Raw genomic sequence first — 16,653 nt, forward strand, 5'->3', positions numbered from 1 at the left:
TTTAGTTTAGTCAGTTTATGTCGGTTCCGCCTAGTAATGTGAATGGAACAGCGGGCGAGACTGGCATGACTGATGGCATAAATCCACTCACAAGCCCAGTGCCGAGGCTCTCGCTCGCGCAGGCACCCAATAGAGAACAAGGTTTGTGTCCCTAAATTAAAAAATCTATCTAACTGTCGGTTAGGATATTACTAATTTTGTAGGCCATTCACATCCTCAATTTATGCCAGCACCAGGCCATGCGCAGAGACCAGCGATGGGACCGTCACATCACAGACCTCTGAGCCGTGAAGATGGTATAAATGTTTCTTTCCCGCTAACTATCGAGCGTGCGCTTCGATTTCGAACTTATGCAGAATCGAATCAGGACCTAATCGGCGAGCTACAGAAGTTCGGCATACATTCTATACGCTTTCAAGGTACTCCTCTCAGTATAACGTCATAATAGACTAATTTCAAAGGTCTACCCGCAAAAGAACCACAATGGCGTCCACATCCTTCTATCCCTGCCTATCCTGCCCCACGTCCAAATGTGATGCCTTATCAACAACGATATATAAATCCTCCAGATGATAGGCCTCCTAGTATAGGGTAGTTACCCGAATTTATTGAAAGGATACTTGAGTTTAACAAAAATTAAATGGTTTTTACCCTGAAGTAGGAAGAAACCGCGACCTGGTCAGAAGAACCCGCCCAAACCTTCCCATTCACTGCCTCCAAAAGTGTCTGTCAGCCACTCGATGCCCCACGGTCCAGTGATATACCAACCTGGTCCAGTGATAAGACCAGCACCCCCCTCGAGCTTCCCTCCAGGAAGGAATTTCGGAGTCGACTCACGAGTTGTCCATCTTCCAAATAGACGTATGTACAGAATAAGAAATGTCACACCTTCACCTATGATTCCACTCACCTCTCCCGATCAGAATTCAATAATCAACCAAGTTCCAATGGGTAAGACTCTAACAGCTGTCTGTTTATAATAACCTGGAAATAGATCAATCGATTCAAGTCGTTCCCAATATGCAGACGAGTCCTATGATCATGACTACTCAGGGAGAAGCTCTGCCAAATCAAAACGAGCAAGTGAATCTAGCGACTATAGATGGAAAGAACCACCTCCAACAGAGCAATGGCATCAACAACTCGGTCCCGCTCGGGCATAATAAAATATCACAGGGAAATGGCGGCGCGAATGTGATCCCGCACTCTCCGGGAATATCATCCCATCCACCGATTGCCTCACCAACCCAGTCACAGTCAATTTTACCTCAATCAGCTTCCCACGAAATCCCCACCGGTATGTAAAACTAAAGATGGACAAATTATTGTGAACTGGATTTAGACGACTCGGAGTACTTGAACGAACTCGTCAGTAAATTTGCTCCAGCTCCTGGGCAGCTTTCTAACCACCAAGACAGCGAGAAAGCTAAACAGAGCATTCTCAACTTTCTGCTGGATACGAAGCCACTTCCCGCTTCACCGAGCACCACTGAAAGCGGGCACAATTCTCTACCTGACTCTAATTCCAACGTTGCACCTCCTACGAACAGCTTCCCGAGTCAGTCTGGTGAGAAGAGCCAACCAGTGGTGACCTCTCCGGCCCACCAGAACAGCAACTCTGCTTTAAACGAAGAGAACTCTTCCTCTTCGATGGGCACCAACGATGCCGATGTGTTTAAAAAACCGCCACCACCGCCAAGACAGAAGACCAATCCAACATGAGCATAATGACGTTGCTGAAATGGTGCGTTGGCTCCTTGCTTCACGCAAGAAATTAAAAAAATATGTTGTTTATGCTCGACATCCTACCATATTAAAACTTCAGCGAAATAAATAACATGTTGATAGCTCTTTCCTGATGATCTTTAAACCTATTTTCTGGCTAATCGATCTCCGCACAGATCTCACGTGCCTATGCTCTTCATAAACGGGTCAGAAAATGCGCTTAAATTACCATACTGCCCAAAAAATAAATATATCAAATTCAATCATCCTCGAATCACCTCAATTATCAATTCGGTAATTGAGTTTTATTTCAGTTTTCTTTGCAGGCGCTAAATTACCAGAAAAGGTGACAGAGCATATCAACGAGTCTTTTCAGTGTTTAACGATCTATTTCAAGCATTGTGTTCTTCGCAAATTTCTTTCTGCGCCCTTTGACAGGGCAGAGTGACATGCTTGCATTTAACCCTAGCCGGTCAAGGTACTCCAAATATGGAGCAGGTTTTTACTCATTTCCAAGTACCTCACAATATTTAACGTATAATTTCTAAGAAACTCATTCTGGCGCGGTTTTTTCTATTGCATCTTGATAGGCAGGGTTTAATCTATTTCCCCAAGACCATATAATTTGACCTTTATCATTTGTATAGTCTTATTTGCAGGTAAATCCCTGGCGCCAAATATGGAGTATCTTGACCGGTACCCGAGAAAAATCATTTTTGGCCGGCTAGGGTTAAGAACGCATTCTACTCTTTCTTCCTTATTGAACTCTTCTTCGCACAAATGGTATCTCATGTTCTCATTCACTAAATATGCTTTGAACGTTTTCAATAATAAATTATTCGGAACCTGCATTCAGGGTTCGAAAACTCATGAGCGCGTGAGCACGCGAGTGACAAAGCAAGGACAATCCAGGAAAATGATAAAACCATCTTCGATTATTTTTCTAGCGTCTCTTTTTCGCTGCAAAAGTGCTCTCTTCAAAGGCCATTTTGGGCGCCTCATCGCTCTTGGAAAGCTCTAATTTTCTCCTTTGATTAAAGCTGTTGCCTACTCTTGCTTGTTTATGAGTGTTTTTATGGGTGAGGTTTAAAGAGTGTTTTGTTTTAGTAGAGAAAGCGGAGAAGAAAGAGGATTTTACGAATAGTGGCCGGGCGGACCCTAGGCGCGCCACGAGCTAATACCTCTCATTTATAATTCAGCCATCATAGTACAATGAAACTCGAATTATATACCCATCCGAATTTCGTCTTTACATGTTCAATGAGGCCTTCTGGCATACCATCAATCAGTTTACATTTTTATAATATTAATTCCCCGCGCATATTGTTTTTAATCTAGTGACTATGTCCGAGAGGGCACCTTTTAATCCCTTTTTAATTAAATTTTTTCCATTTGATTCAGGCAAGATCGAAAGTGATATTTAGTCTTGGAAAATGGCGAATAGAGAAATGTTCGCAGATCAAAATTTTGAAGTTAATTGATGTTGCTTTTTGTCCCCCTTTGTACGGATGGCCTGCTCCCAGCGAGATTCCACAGTATGTCCTCAATATCATGGGAACAAAGAGAATCGACGAGAACAGCTACGCGATCGTTTTTCTCAAGATCTGCTCGTTTGTCATAGCCGTCTTCGCCAGCTACAAAGTAATCTCGATTCTCAAGCTTTACATCTGGATAGCTCAGCATCTCGGTTCCTGGGCTAAACTCAGTGATCCATTCTTCCATTCTTCCATTCTATCTGAATAACTTGATCCTTGTCATTTTGTTCCTCTGCGGCGGCGGGTCGATTCTAGCGCTGAAGATCCCCTCCTTCGACGAGAACGACCCAACACTCCATATCCTTCAATTTTTTTCGATGCCTTCTGGTTAATTTAAAATTTTCAAAAATGGCTCAAAATGATCCTCTCAAGAAGGCGCTTCGAATGAGGGGTGACTCTTGTTAGGCGCACGACCTTCGATTTTTTTGGCCAACCCTACTACCCATCTTAGTAACTCTTATGTATCAGGCTAGAATTCGCCAATAATGCTTTAACTCTTCTATAAGATTTGTTCTTCTCGGAATGCAATCTGGAATAAAGAAAGGATCTTGTTTGTTCCATTTTCTTTGAAATCAAGGAAGACTCACATTTTCATCCTCTTCCAGGCAGAAATCGAAGAAAACTACGACATTCACCAAAATCGCCAAGATAAATCCGATTCAAGCCGTAATGCCTCGTTCGCCTCAAGAAGTCAACTACAAAACCTCGGTGATTCAATTCCGCTGTGGCCAAGATTCACATCTACAGAAACGCGCACACAGCAATCTGAGCCAGATACCTAGGCTTACCGGACTGATTTTTGGCCGATTTTTCTAGCTTAGTTGGGGGGTCTTATGATACAGCTTTAGAAAGCCCAGAAGCTGAGCTTTCATTTGGGCACAATATCAAGGGGTCAAGGTCATGCCCCCAAGGGAAATTATGTGACCGGAAGTTCCAAAATAGGCACTTGAACTCTTCAATCGATTTTTTCGATGTGTTTAGGAGCTCAAGAGCCTTGAGGAGCGGTTGGGATAGAAAGCTCAGACTCTAAGCTTTCTGTAAAGCCCATAAAATCTAGCTGCCCTCGGCTCTAGCGCCTTCTTGTGGCCCTAGAAGTTGACTTCATAAGTGCTTAAGTCGAGAATCTTCAGGTTTCGAGTCGAATTTCCGACTTCTTAACTTACTTGTTATATTTATAAAACAATTCCAGCCGTTCCTAAAGGCTCAGGAGTTCCTAAACGTATCGAAAAAATTGATTGAAGACTTCTAGTGCCTATATTGAGACTTCCGGTCCCATAAATTGCCTTGGGGGCATGACTCAGACCCCTTTATTCTGTGCCCAAATGAAAGCTCAGGACATGGGCTTTCTAAATATATGTGACATGACCCCCAAATTAAGCTAGAAAAATGTGCCGAAATTTAGTCCGGTAAGCCTACAGATACCTCGGCATGTCACTATGCCTAGCTTTCATGCTGAACAAATTACACAGTTTTAAGTTAGAACTTTCGACTTTGTTTTTTTTACTTTTAAATGCGAAAGCAAGACAGTTTTGTTTTAGAAGGGCATTTTATAGGTGCGTTCTTATTTTTGAAACGAGTTTCAACCAATCGGAGTGCTGATGGACGTAGAGCGTTTAGAAAGCGGGATCGAGCGCCACCATTCTTCACCGCCTACGCAATTTCCCTCGTGCCATACGCCCACGAGCCCGATTAGAAATGCCTAGTCCAACTGGCCCAGTTGCGGGACACCACACGTGTTAAGTTTATGTCAGAGATTTTATGGACTACTCCAACTTTTCAAGAGTCTTGATTATACGGAAAAACTTTATAATTTAGCATTAATTTATTTCAGACCAGAACGAATACGTGAGTCATCATGTTCGAATGCCGTCTTCCAAAAGCAAAAGTCCTCAAGCAGATCATGGACGCCCTAAAGGATCTTATCAAAGAAGCCGTTTGGGATGTCTCCGCGCAGGGCCTGTCTCTCCAATCAATGGACAGCTCCCACGTGTCGCTCGTCCAAGTGACCCTTAAAGCGGAAGGTTTCGACAGCTTCCGCTGCGACAGAAACATCGCGCTGGGAGGTACCAAAATGAAACAAGCCTAGATGATCTGATTAAATTTAAGTGAACATGGATACCATGCAAAAGCTCCTGAGATGCGCATCCAACGACGACAATATCACGCTCAAAGCAGATGATAACGGGGATCTTCTAACCATGGTCTTTGAAAATCCTGTAAGTCTACCTTTACGCCTGAAAATTCATTGAAAATTCTCTTCAGAACGGAGATAAAACCTCCGAGTTTGAGATGAAGTTGATGGATCTCGACATCGAGCAGCTCGGAATTCCAGACCAAGAATACAGGTAGCTCTTCTTTCTAACTACTCACTTTTGACTTGCTATTTAGCTGCACTGTAAAAATGCCTTCGAACGAGTTCCAGCATATCTGCCGCGATCTGCAGAACATCGGCGAGAGTGTCAAGCTCACTATTGTCAAGGGCGGCGTCGACTTCAGTGCGTACGGCGACATTGGCCACGCCAAAATCCACCTGACCGAACGCGCAAACGTCGACGACGAGAAAGACGCTGTCACTGTTGACATCAGTGAACCCGTCAACTTGACCTTCGCGCTCCGGTTAGAGTCGACAGTTATTTTGTCTTTAATCCATTTCAATTCAGGTACCTCAACTTCTTCACGAAAGCGACCCCGCTCTCCGGCCAAGTGAGTCTCGAAATCTCGCCTGACGTTCCTTTGGTCGTCGGTTACGAGATTGAGGACCTTGGCCACGTGAAGTATTTCCTCGCGCCGAAGATCGACCAGGAAGATGACGAGTGAGGAAGAACTGTTCTCCCTCCTCACGAAAGTAGCTCCATTCATTTTATAGACACTGCCCCTTTATCAATCGAATAAAAGTTTTTAAACTCCGAAGAAAAAATCGTTGAGAGCATTCATGACAGGGATTCCTGACGTTTAGCATCATAAATGCCCGTTATATTTTTGATCTCCGCAAAAGCAACTTTTGATCTTATCTAGGCAGTCGACAAGTAGAACGGCTGCAAAGATTTAAACTTACAAAGAGAATTTGAAATGTCCGAATGCAATCTGACAGAAATAAATTGTATGGAAATGCCCGGGTCATTAGGAAAGTCTCCAATTAATCTGCTTTTATTTAATAAATAAATAATACAGGATTTTTGAAAACTTAATCGAGGCGACTATTACCTTACGAGAAATTTTCCATTGGCACCAGTTTTCTCCGGTATCTAAAGACTCGTTATTCCATATTTAGATACTTTTAGGTTTGGGATACTCAACAGACAGCGACAAGCGTACTTATGTTGCGATACTCTTCGTCCTTGCGTTATTGGGGAGTATGATTGATGTAACTTGTAAATAAAAAGTCGGCGTGATAATCAGATATTCAGGAGATGAGCGTTTTTCTACAAGATTTTCTTCGGGAGCGCAACGACTCCCCCTGTCTCCATGATTGGTGAAAAATAATAGGCTATAAATTGGCTCCTTTTTATCAGAAATTATTTCTTCCTTTTTCACCATGCATTGAGTTACACATTGTTTTATCGACACGATTACGTCTGCGGTCAAACTTCTGCTAGGTTACAAATCATAAATTTACCCGAATACATTTTAATTTCAGTGGTTTCGTTACAAGACACCAGTTTGTGGAGTGCCCTAGCGATTTGGCTCGGCTGGTGGTCTGGCGTCACTATTTACAGGCATCTTTCTAAACATGAAGTGTCGCTTATACTGTTTTTACAGTCTACAGTTTTTTGTTATCAGCTATCTATTTTGAAATGAAAAAAGTATTTTTGTTCTTTGGGAAAAGAAAACGAAAGGTATTTTTTTAATAAAATATTAAAAATAATGAGACATGCATCTATTAAATTTAGGGATGTTTATATTCCCTCCACCTGCTCCAAAACCGAAATCGAAAACACCTGAACTTGTTCGACTTCAACCAGGCCACAATTCGGATGAAAATAACGCTGGAGAGGTGGAAGTGTTCGACGACGTCGATCCTTACGACTTTGACTCGGTGAAATCATTCACCTTTCAACGCAACCACGTCTACAGGTAATTTTATTCCCAGCGAAAGTAAACCACATGAGACACATCTTAAGCCTGGCTGAGGACGAAGATCCTACGAACGGAGTATTAAATCGCCAAGCTCGGTTGAGTACTTTTAATCCAGAAGAAGGACACTCTTGGGAGACTATTCCTGAATAATACTGTACATGGAGTTGAAAAAATAAAGAAATTTATCGAACTAATTTGGGGGCCAAAGAGAATCGCAGGGTCAAAGAGAAGTCACCCGCCAGGTGTTTTATCTCACGTTTATGGAATACCGGATAGGTTTTTGAAGAAACGAAAGAGCTTATCTGACACTTTGAGTTCTCCTCTATTTCGAAAAGTCTGAGAGAACACGCACAAAGTTATTGACAACAAACATGGAAGCATGATATGTCTTCAACGACAGGGCAAAACAGTGTTTTTGGCTACAGTTGTAGAGACTGATACAAATCATGACACCGCTGATTACGGGTTTGGGGAAAATAAAAGTACTCGAAGTTGAAAGGTGTCTTTTTTGAAAATTGATCCCGATGTCATAATCTCGCGGTCTATCTCGCGAGATGGGACTCAAGACTCGCACCACTACTGCACATCCGCTGTGGTCATCATTATCCGATAATTTTTGTTTTCGTCGAGGTCGCTTGCCTAACAAGTTAAGAACCCGAAAATAGACATCATAAAGTCAAGAGAAAAGTATAGCTTTCGCAAGTGGTCGCCAATGATGAATAGAAGTAATTTCACATTTGCCCTTCGTCTCAAATTTTTGTCTTCTTTCTTTGACACCGATTGGTTGGTGCCCTTGGCCTTTTCTCTTTCACCAATCGGCATTCGGCGAAACTGACCGTAAATTTTAATTGATTTTTAAGTTTTGATACGGAGAGAATGTCAAAAATAAATCCTTCACTCGTCCACTCTTATGGGAATGTTGGGCCATGTAAAAACTGTTATTACACGGTTAAAGAAAAGGGAAGATGGAAGGATATGCATTATATAACCGAAGAGATGGCGATGCTTCAAAATGGCGAAGCAATATGTAAATATTGGATAGGATTTTATTAAAAGCCAAAAATCTCTTTGATTTTTCGTCATTATTATTAAAAAATGAGTAAAAGCCTTGAAAGTGTTGATAGCGCCTTCAAGCCTGAAAGGCATGAGCTTGTTCGGTCTGATGCAGAGCTGAAGTGCCCGGCTAAAAATTGCGATGTGAAAAATCTTTCTTGGAGAGAGTACGGGATCGGAAAATGTTGTGCTCCAGCGATGGTAAAACAAAGTGGAAAAGGCTAGGGCTTTGAATTTTAATAGTATTTAATTAGTTCTAGTAATAAACTTTCAAAACTCAAAATAGACAGGCAGGAGTACGTAACTTTGGTTATGAAAAATTTGAATGAGGCCAGAGCTGTCGAGCGTGAGGCTGTAATCAGGATCGAAAAGGCAGAAATTACCATCAAAAAGCGGAAGAGAAATTGGAATGGGAGAAAAAGTATCTCGAATGGGCGAAAAAGGATACTGAAAGAATGGAAGCGTCCTTGAAAACTGCCTACATTGGAGCTTTGCGAGAGATGGGCGCCTCAGGTTCAAATGCCTCAAGTTCAAATGCAATTATTTACAATAATTAATTTTCAGAAGATAAGGAAGAGGGCAGTTGTGACATCTGCTTCGAAGGCTACGACAAACAGGTGCGACGCGAGTGTACTCTCCTCTGCGGACATCGATATTGCCTCCATTGTTTGACTGGTCTCAAAGAGAAGTTCTGCCCAACCTGTCGTATCCAGTTCACAAACGAACAGATTATCAAACTCTTCTGAAAAAAATAACGTATTATTTTATTCACCAGAAGTGGTTAGAAATACAAAATTGAAAATTGAAAATCAACAACGTAAATTGAATAGAATATATATTATTTATATGTCTTTAACATCCACAAATAAAAAAACACGCATGAAAAATTGGGCTTATTTCCGATTAAACTCTAGTTGGCGCGCGCTGATGGTGCAGCGCCACCATCGTTACCTGCGAACGCATTGATATAGCCACCGTTGGCAATAGATCACCAGCAGTAGCTTTTTTGAGAGACCTAATGAAGATACTATTTTCGCTCCCATTTGCTTTCGCGGAACCCGTTCTTCACAGAGTCACGAGGTATTAGAAAAGAAGCTTCCGAGAAAGTAAATGCGTGTGTTTTTAAGAGATAGCAATGCTAGTGTAGAGCCAGAAGCCGGTAGGCTGGAAGTAGGCACTGGAGGGGAAGATCGTCGATACGTCCAACTTGTAGATCAGATCAAATACTTCAATCCAGCTTTTGATCACAGAAAATTCTGGGCGTATGGTTGCAATTGTCTGCTTTTAGGTACGAGAGACAATAAAAAGTATATCCTTATCAATATTTCAGGAGACCGACCGATGTCTGATCCAGGTTGGGGTCCACCCATCGACGCTCTGGACACAGTTTGCAAACATTATAAGGTATCGCGGTGCAAGAGTCGCAGTATTTTACATTTGAATTAAGGATTGTGCTCAATGTGCCAAAAAGAAGCATGGGGAGATGTGCATTAATGAATTTGTGAGATATAAATACAGTAAAACGTAAGTCAGGACCATAAACGAAATAAGTTTACAAAAATCTAGTCAATACGCGAACGGAAACTCGATGTGCAGAGACGCGCCTAATTCTTGTGCGAGAGATCTATGTGAATGCGATTTTGCCTTTGCAAAAGCACACTACCCAGCAATAGATGTTTTCAATTATGACTATCATCTCTTCTGGACAACCACGAATTGGTATCCCGAAGATAACTGTCCACAACCGCCCGGCTCTGTTCCAGTTGCACCTCAATGCTGTTATTCTCTTACTGGCCCAGCTGTGATTTACAATAGGAAGGGATTAACTTTTTCATAAATTATAAATATCATTCTTCGATCAATATTGATCATAAATAAAGTAATCCCTATGAGCCTTACTCATACGTGCGATGCATCTGGTGCTATAACGAAAAATGAATAATCTGCGAAATATAAACTTGTATATTTTTAAAAAGACGGTATATGACAGACAGTTTGATAACTATCCGACACAACGAGAACTTAAATAGCTGGCATGATCGTATAGTTATCCAATTACTCTGCTCATAAGTTGAAAATTAACGATTTTAGCGATCCTTCTCTGACGATTCATTCTCACATGTATGAAAAGAAATAATTTTGAACAGAAATGTTCAACTGGCTCTCTGGTCTGAGCGAATTGCAACATTTCTTGTTAAAATGAACAAAGTAATATCAAATTTCAATCTGATAGTACCACTTATGATATACAACTTTGGCCGTCTATAAAGCCTGACTGTAAATAAACAAAATTATCATATGCATCGATGTGTGTTTCTTTTATTAGTATCTATTTAAGGTCAAATTGTAGCCCATGAACTGTGATTAGTTTAGTGATGAGTCTATTCATGCTGCAAGATGTGCCATTTTTGGTTATCGCCACCGTGGCGAGGATAAGTACCGATGTGGACGCCAATATCTTCGGATGCGTAGGGAATGTCAAGTACATTTCCTTGATTAAAAAGATAGTTCGATTTGTATCTTAAAACTTTTGATTGATGGGGGACAGGAGTAAGGAAATACTAACCTCCATAGCTGGCTTACTTTGTCTTCCTCAAACGCTTTCAAGAAGAGGTTATCTGGCCCAGCGTCTCCTTCAACATCAAGGACACAATCTTTTGAATAACGATAAATTCAAATTTTGAGTATCAAGTCTAAACCTGGATTTGCCACAGAAGCGATGAGTGCAAGTTTTGTCGATGGATCGTACGAAATGTTCCATAGCTGGCTCTCTTCTTCAAGCCATTCATCTTGCACTACCTAAATTTTCTTTATTTGACTAGTAATAATTCTAATAAACTAACCGCTCCATCTTCTTCGCCCCCAGGAATGGTCAACACATGTCCAGAAAGTTCAGACATGATGTACACATTTTCTAATGTAACGCCTGCCTTCATTTTGTCCTAAAACTTGAAGTTTCAAATATCTGTGATCATGAAAGGATGTAGTCACCTGAATACTGGCTCCGTCATCAACTTCTGGTGCTTCCTCTTCTTCTTCCTCCTCATCTTCTTCATCTTCAGCATCTTCCATTTCGGGCGTCCATTCCTCTGCACATCCATTCCCACGGACGACGGCTTTGAGCAATTCCTTCGCGTCACCTCGGAATCCTTTTTTGATGGCTTTGATTAAAGTGTAGCCAGCTTCTTCGAGGAATGTCTCATTCACTTGCTCCAAGCAAGTCTAGAACAATCATTACAAATGCCAGAACATACCCCCATTTCTCTACCTCTGAAGTGTTGACAATGTGCCTAATCATTGTTTCCTCGTCCGTTCCTACGCCCTTCAACGCTTTTTGAATGGTCCGGGCGTAGTAATAAGCAGGGTGAGCTGCAAGTCGCACGATTGCTTTGTACCCCTTTCTCAAGTCGCGCGAGCATTCAGACTCAATAGCGGATTCGAGACTATTGCCAGCGATTTCTTCATACGCGGCAATAATCGCCCGCAATTGAAGAAGAGATCGTCGAGCAAAAATGAGGGTAAAAACAGACTCATCAGTTCCCCATCGGTCTTCGCCAGCCTCGTAGAGTTCCTGGGCGTCTGCTTGCGCGGCATCTTCGTCAACTTCATCTGATTCTTCTCTTTGCGCCATGAGAACAGCCACAAGAAGTCGTTTGAAGTCTCCACGAGTGTCCGACTCAATGTCGGACTCAAGATCTCGACCAAAAACTTCTGAGTAGGTTTCCTTGATTTCTTCGAGCTGCTCATTCGATTTCGTGCAGATGATTTCAATAAGTGCTTCTTCGTCCGTCCCAAGTCCTTTCATCGCTTTTCTGAGCTCTCGAGCGGCGTACTCTGCTGGTGGCCGCATCAAAGCTACAATTTTTCATCGAAACAAATTCATCGAGAAAATAGTGTCTTTTGAGATCACTCTTACTGAAAATACCTTTTAAACTACGGCGAAGATCATCTCGTCGAATTTTGTCCATTCGTTTGATCAAATCCTCGCCATAACATCCTTTATAACGATTTTATTACTACTCTCGTGTTCAAATTTGTACACGAATGTATAAAACCACATTCCTTTGTATATGTCGGCAAGCTCCTGGCGCTGAGCATTATTGAGTTTCGTCACGATAGCGATGATTTTCTCCTCGTTGATTCCAATGCGCTCTAATTTAAATAAATAAATTACATAAAGTTAATTTTAGGTTCTTACTATGGAATGCTTTGTGAATCGCCTTAGCTTCAGTTTCGGCATCAAAGTCGGGAAATTCTCCGATGGTTCCCTAAAAGATTTATAAAAAAATCTTCCTCGAAGATTGAAGAAAATCCAAAATAGTAATTTTTTATGTAAATACCTTGAAAGTGAGGCCACAAGCGAAATTCGAGCTAGAATTTCCCATTTCGGATAAATTTTATGATGATCTCTTTTGGATGATCGAATGCACGAAATAATGGCCGTATGCGTAGGGCTGCACGACAAAGGTAATATTTAATCTGTGAGTGAGAAAAAAGCGCAAATTGAATCGTATGATAATAGGAAATCATTCTCATTCGCATACTCACTCTTCGTCTATTTTGTTTTGATGATTTTAAGAAATAAGACAGCTTAAATACTCACTTATGAAATATATTTTATGCACAAAATAAAAGGGGCAGCTAAAAAACAACAACACAGAAATAATGATATCAAAGTGGTTACAGCTGCTCGAAAATTGCGTAGCGCCGTTGCTAAACAATTTTTTTTTATTTTCGGTTTTCACGAAATCGACGAAATGGAAATTTCGCCGGTAAACTACAATCGCGGACGGGCGAATTCTAGGTTTATTGAATTTGAAAAGAGTGCCTGCAGTAATTTTACTTCAAGAGATGGGATTGACCACGACACGAGTGCGAGCCCCGAAGACGACTTTCTCCAACGCAACGGAAAACTAATTGCAACCACTGGCTTCAGCGCCGCTTTGTTTGCACAGAATGCAACAGATTTAGGGCTACTTCAATAGCATTTGCGATTTACTTTTTCCCTTTTTCTTTTAAACCTTTCCCGGAAGTAGCCCTGGATAGAACTTGGCGATAACATCAGGCGGCTTCAAGTTTGCTATAAATTACGATTGATAACGTGCGAGACTGACTGGTTTGTCGCTAGCTACATATTCCTCAGTATTTCTATGATTCTCCAAGTAGCACACGCTTTCATCGCTCTGGAACGGACTGATATATCAAGACTCAAAAAGGTTGTCCATAAATCAGTCCATAAAAAAAGTATGTCCACAATGTAAACGTCGAGAAAGAACCGGCGCATCGAAAACTGCAACGCATGGAAGATTTTATTTCGCTCATAATTATCATCGTCAATTTCATTGAAAGTTTTACCATTAGGAAAGTTATAGAATGGCAAATCTTTTACAACAAAATAAGTATCAAATGTAACCTTCGGAAGAACACAAATTTCAACCTTCCACATCCCGACTTCTACTGACCATCTGCTCCAAGCAACTCAACCAACAACTCTTTTTGTAAACGGCTCTGTGATCAACTGCATTCACCAAAAATAAAAATATTCTTCGTGACGGGCCGGAGGGACAATTATCTTTATTTTTATAAAGGCCACGGAATTTGACGCAGGCTTCGGTTAATTTGATAAAGACTTTTTGGAAGCATTGATTGAGAGGAAAAAAAGGATAATTTCGTTACGTGAGTCAGATTTTATATTTAGAGGATAACACTTTTTAAACTTCTAACTTCTTTCTAATGCTGTGTCCATCGAATGTTTGAACAGTTCTGATGCGGCGGCCGCGCTCCGTCCTCAATTATTTATTCCCTTTTCCCACCTACCTGTACAGGTGGAAAGTATATCCCGCCAAAGATACGATACTTGCTAGATTCGCGTTCAGAAGCGTCGTTAATGTGATCCCACCGGTTTAGAGCGAAAAGGTAAATTAATTACGAACAGAGCCGGATAAACGGATTACTCGAAAACATAATAACCGAAATTATGAATAAGTAATAGGACCCATAGGCAATAATTTCAGCTTTCTCTATCAGCTGCATAATTCAAGGACGGTGCTGCCGAAATCACTAAGAGAGGACGCTCAAAACGTCAGCAAGCACCTAAATTCTACATACGAAATAAACTTCAAACACAGAGAAGCGAAGGAATAGAGACAAAATGAAGAAAGAATCACGAGAAATACGAATAATGGTGGGAACTCCCGCACTTCAGGTTTGTTAGACTTTTTTTATTCGAGGAAAATGATCTAAGGTAGAGAAGGATAAAAGTTCAAATGGGCAAATAGGTTCATCGCGCGCAGCTTTGAACTTCAACTTAGGTCTCTTTCTCGTCATGAATTCAATTTTCCTCGTGATAGAATAAAAACATTCCCGGATTATTTCAAAATACCTATAGATCGTTATTGGAGCTGTGTTAGACGTGTTGCAAATGGTCAAATCTGAAAGGCTGAAGCCACGAGTAGACGCTGGAACTGCCAGCGATAGGCCATACGAAGCAGCAGTTGCTTCAATTGGTGGTCTTGTCGCTGGATCAGCCGGACTTGCCTTGTTCTTCTTTCCGCGAAACATGCGACTCATCTATAGCTACCCCTTCCTATGCATATTTGGCGCGGGAGCTTCTATTTTTGGAATGGTGCAGTCTCTCATCGTTCGTAACAGCGTAGACGAGCTCGTCCATCTGCATTGGGCAGCAGGAAAATTAAAAAATAAAAACAAGCCAATAAAATATTCAAATAGACCAGATCATTTTCAATCAAAAAAGGTTCACCTTCTTAGGCCTAGTTGGACAAATTAGAACTTCTTTCAGCGGATATTTTTGAGTAGCAGTGAACTCTCTTCCGATAAACAAAAGCGACATTTTTTAATTATGGAAAGCTGTTTTTGCCTCCTTTCTCACTTTTTATCATTTGAGTGGGTTTTACAATGGACTAGCGAATTTATTCTTAATACAGCGCAAACTGGAGGGAGAAAAGGAGCAACACTATCAGTCGACGTTCTCTGTTGTTTCGTCAAAACCACTAAATCAACACTCTGCAAGGCAAAACGGCGACGCTAAGATACCATTGACCTCTCAGACTGCGCAAGTAACGGTGAAAATAACAAATCCCTCGACGGAGCCTCCCACAACGACGGAAACGACGCGGTGCTTGATTGAAGAGAAAGCCTCAGTATCGGTAAGAAAACAATTCGTTTGGCCGGTTACTTCGATGATGCCATGCTATGAAACAATAGCCTACGTTTTGAGTAGATCCCGGGCCTCACGAGATTTCTTGGCATCAGAGTGTGTCTTATAAATAATTCACGCAATATATTGCTACGAGGCGTCTATTTCAAGTCTATTTGCTAACCTATCGGATAGGAGAACTCATAGCTAAGTGAATACTTAAATCAAGTCAGAAATTATTCATGCACAAGTCGATTATATGGTCGGCTTACTCAAGTGTTTTGCGTGTAGAATCATCTGTAGGGGATATGATGTTAAATAATGACCTAATATGGTATTGATTTTCAGGTCTCACCGCTTCCCTCGTCATTTTCTGCTAAAGTTCAAGAGCCCTCAATCAGCAGTGATCAAGTGTTTGTGAACAAGGGTTTGAGCAAATCAGCTTCGGAGGTGGAAGACTCAGCTCTTCATTCCTCATTCACCGTTGATCCGGGTTCCCCTCAAGTTGACAGAGTTATATCCATCTAAAAATTCGTTATTTTTTTTATTTATTGAATAAATCTGCTTGTTGAACCCATCCTCTGAGCCTGATGACAAAAATACCCTTCCTTCAAAATCGGATTCGACTATGTTTAACGAAATCGAGGTCTTGACAAATGCCCCTGTTTGTCGCACTGAATCGGGTTTTCAGTTTATGTCTGTTTCGTCAAGGCATGGGTTAATAATGCTTATTCTTAAGTGAAAGGATTTTCCATTTGATACACCTATTAAAAGCTCTGACTACGTTTCAAACTCAGCAAGTATAAATCGGCTAGCTGCCTCTACATCTAATTCGGAATTCGTCCGGGAAGAAACAACGCTAAAAGAAGACCCGGAGAACGAAATGAATATTGAAACGAATAGTCTCAAGAAAGACAGGCAATCTCCACTCACCAAACAAGTTGATTTTGGTAAGAACAAAGTTAGTAGCATATTCCCATGCATCTTAATTAGCGGTCAGGACGGAAGACGTGCATATCATTTCTCGTTATTAATATTGATCTGAAAAATTGGTATATTTTCGATTCTGAGTCATGCTTTTAGGGAGTCGACAGAACACAATCGACA

At 41.2% G+C, this 16,653-nt stretch overlaps 6 protein-coding genes across 6 annotated transcripts in view; 4 read left to right on the forward strand and 2 right to left on the reverse strand.

Moving 5' to 3' along the window:
* LOC145710190 (structural maintenance of chromosomes protein 6-like) overlaps positions 1 to 16,653 on the reverse strand; it is a 55,948-nt gene that overhangs the window by 34,984 nt on the left and 4,311 nt on the right. The gene's annotated exons all lie outside the window — the stretch shown is intronic.
* On the forward strand, positions 10 to 1,991 carry LOC145710200 (uncharacterized). Its single transcript, XM_081787904.1, has 6 exons — positions 10 to 141; positions 204 to 419; positions 462 to 582; positions 659 to 951; positions 995 to 1,297; positions 1,343 to 1,991. The coding sequence occupies exons 1-6, from the start codon at positions 18 to 20 to the stop codon at positions 1,720 to 1,722; spliced, it is 1,437 nt and encodes a 478-aa protein (XP_081644030.1). The 5' UTR covers positions 10 to 17; the 3' UTR covers positions 1,723 to 1,991.
* On the forward strand, positions 5,026 to 6,177 carry LOC145706536 (DNA sliding clamp PCNA-like). The gene is made up of 5 exons (XM_081783948.1): positions 5,026 to 5,323; positions 5,367 to 5,476; positions 5,523 to 5,605; positions 5,649 to 5,876; positions 5,921 to 6,177. The coding sequence occupies exons 1-5, from the start codon at positions 5,116 to 5,118 to the stop codon at positions 6,075 to 6,077; spliced, it is 786 nt and encodes a 261-aa protein (XP_081640074.1). The 5' UTR covers positions 5,026 to 5,115; the 3' UTR covers positions 6,078 to 6,177.
* On the forward strand, positions 6,281 to 7,531 carry LOC145708083 (uncharacterized). The gene is made up of 9 exons (XM_081785705.1): positions 6,281 to 6,382; positions 6,452 to 6,501; positions 6,542 to 6,624; positions 6,668 to 6,727; positions 6,805 to 6,856; positions 6,898 to 6,976; positions 7,065 to 7,096; positions 7,151 to 7,334; positions 7,382 to 7,531. Exons 1-9 carry the CDS (start codon positions 6,330 to 6,332, stop codon positions 7,485 to 7,487), a joined length of 699 nt encoding a protein of 232 aa, XP_081641831.1. The 5' UTR covers positions 6,281 to 6,329; the 3' UTR covers positions 7,488 to 7,531.
* LOC145707536 (basic phospholipase A2 homolog 2-like) lies at positions 8,458 to 10,677 on the forward strand. Its single transcript, XM_081785077.1, has 7 exons — positions 8,458 to 8,610; positions 8,677 to 8,903; positions 8,955 to 9,470; positions 9,518 to 9,678; positions 9,721 to 9,794; positions 9,838 to 9,914; positions 9,957 to 10,677. Exons 3-7 carry the CDS (start codon positions 9,409 to 9,411, stop codon positions 10,225 to 10,227), a joined length of 645 nt encoding a protein of 214 aa, XP_081641203.1. The 5' UTR covers positions 8,458 to 8,610; positions 8,677 to 8,903; positions 8,955 to 9,408; the 3' UTR covers positions 10,228 to 10,677.
* On the reverse strand, positions 10,705 to 12,872 carry LOC145707537 (annexin A13-like). Its single transcript, XM_081785078.1, has 10 exons — positions 12,731 to 12,872; positions 12,589 to 12,658; positions 12,451 to 12,542; positions 12,316 to 12,385; positions 11,659 to 12,245; positions 11,382 to 11,612; positions 11,234 to 11,332; positions 11,090 to 11,189; positions 10,957 to 11,044; positions 10,705 to 10,910 (listed from the first exon to the last, which is right to left on the reverse strand). Exons 1-10 carry the CDS (start codon positions 12,773 to 12,775, stop codon positions 10,772 to 10,774), a joined length of 1,521 nt encoding a protein of 506 aa, XP_081641204.1. The 5' UTR covers positions 12,776 to 12,872; the 3' UTR covers positions 10,705 to 10,771.

The sequence above is a fragment of the Oikopleura dioica genome, chromosome XSR (genome assembly GCF_907165135.1).
Source record: "Oikopleura dioica chromosome XSR, OKI2018_I68_1.0, whole genome shotgun sequence".
Classification (NCBI taxonomy): domain Eukaryota; kingdom Metazoa; phylum Chordata; class Appendicularia; order Copelata; family Oikopleuridae; genus Oikopleura; species Oikopleura dioica.

Bases quoted from the DNA above. Each gene is read 5' to 3' on its own strand.
- LOC145708083 (XM_081785705.1), top strand. From the start codon at position 6,330: ATGTCCGAATGCAATCTGACAGAAATAAATTGTATGGAAATGCCCGGG. The intron at 6,728-6,804 runs GATTGGTGAAAA...ACCATGCATTGA, and splicing joins ACGACTCCCCCTGTCTCCAT to GTTACACATTGTTTTATCGA. The intron at 7,097-7,150 runs GTATTTTTTTAA...TATTAAATTTAG, and splicing joins TTGGGAAAAGAAAACGAAAG to GGATGTTTATATTCCCTCCA.
- LOC145707537 (XM_081785078.1), bottom strand. From the start codon at position 12,775: ATGGGAAATTCTAGCTCGAATTTCGCTTGTGGCCTCACTTTCAAG. The intron at 12,659-12,730 runs GTATTTACATAA...TAAATCTTTTAG, and splicing joins CTTGTGGCCTCACTTTCAAG to GGAACCATCGGAGAATTTCC. The intron at 11,045-11,089 runs GTTTAGACTTGA...GTTATTCAAAAG, and splicing joins CGCTTCTGTGGCAAATCCAG to ATTGTGTCCTTGATGTTGAA.
- LOC145710200 (XM_081787904.1), top strand. From the start codon at position 18: ATGTCGGTTCCGCCTAGTAATGTGAATGGAACAGCGGGCGAGACTGGC. The intron at 142-203 runs GTTTGTGTCCCT...CTAATTTTGTAG, and splicing joins GGCACCCAATAGAGAACAAG to GCCATTCACATCCTCAATTT. The intron at 952-994 runs GTAAGACTCTAA...ACCTGGAAATAG, and splicing joins AATCAACCAAGTTCCAATGG to ATCAATCGATTCAAGTCGTT.
- LOC145706536 (XM_081783948.1), top strand. From the start codon at position 5,116: ATGTTCGAATGCCGTCTTCCAAAAGCAAAAGTCCTCAAGCAGATCATG. The intron at 5,324-5,366 runs GTACCAAAATGA...ATTAAATTTAAG, and splicing joins CAGAAACATCGCGCTGGGAG to TGAACATGGATACCATGCAA. The intron at 5,477-5,522 runs GTAAGTCTACCT...AATTCTCTTCAG, and splicing joins CCATGGTCTTTGAAAATCCT to AACGGAGATAAAACCTCCGA.
- LOC145707536 (XM_081785077.1), top strand. From the start codon at position 9,409: ATGAAGATACTATTTTCGCTCCCATTTGCTTTCGCGGAACCCGTTCTT. The intron at 9,471-9,517 runs GTATTAGAAAAG...TGTGTTTTTAAG, and splicing joins GTTCTTCACAGAGTCACGAG to AGATAGCAATGCTAGTGTAG. The intron at 9,915-9,956 runs GTAAGTCAGGAC...ACAAAAATCTAG, and splicing joins AGATATAAATACAGTAAAAC to TCAATACGCGAACGGAAACT.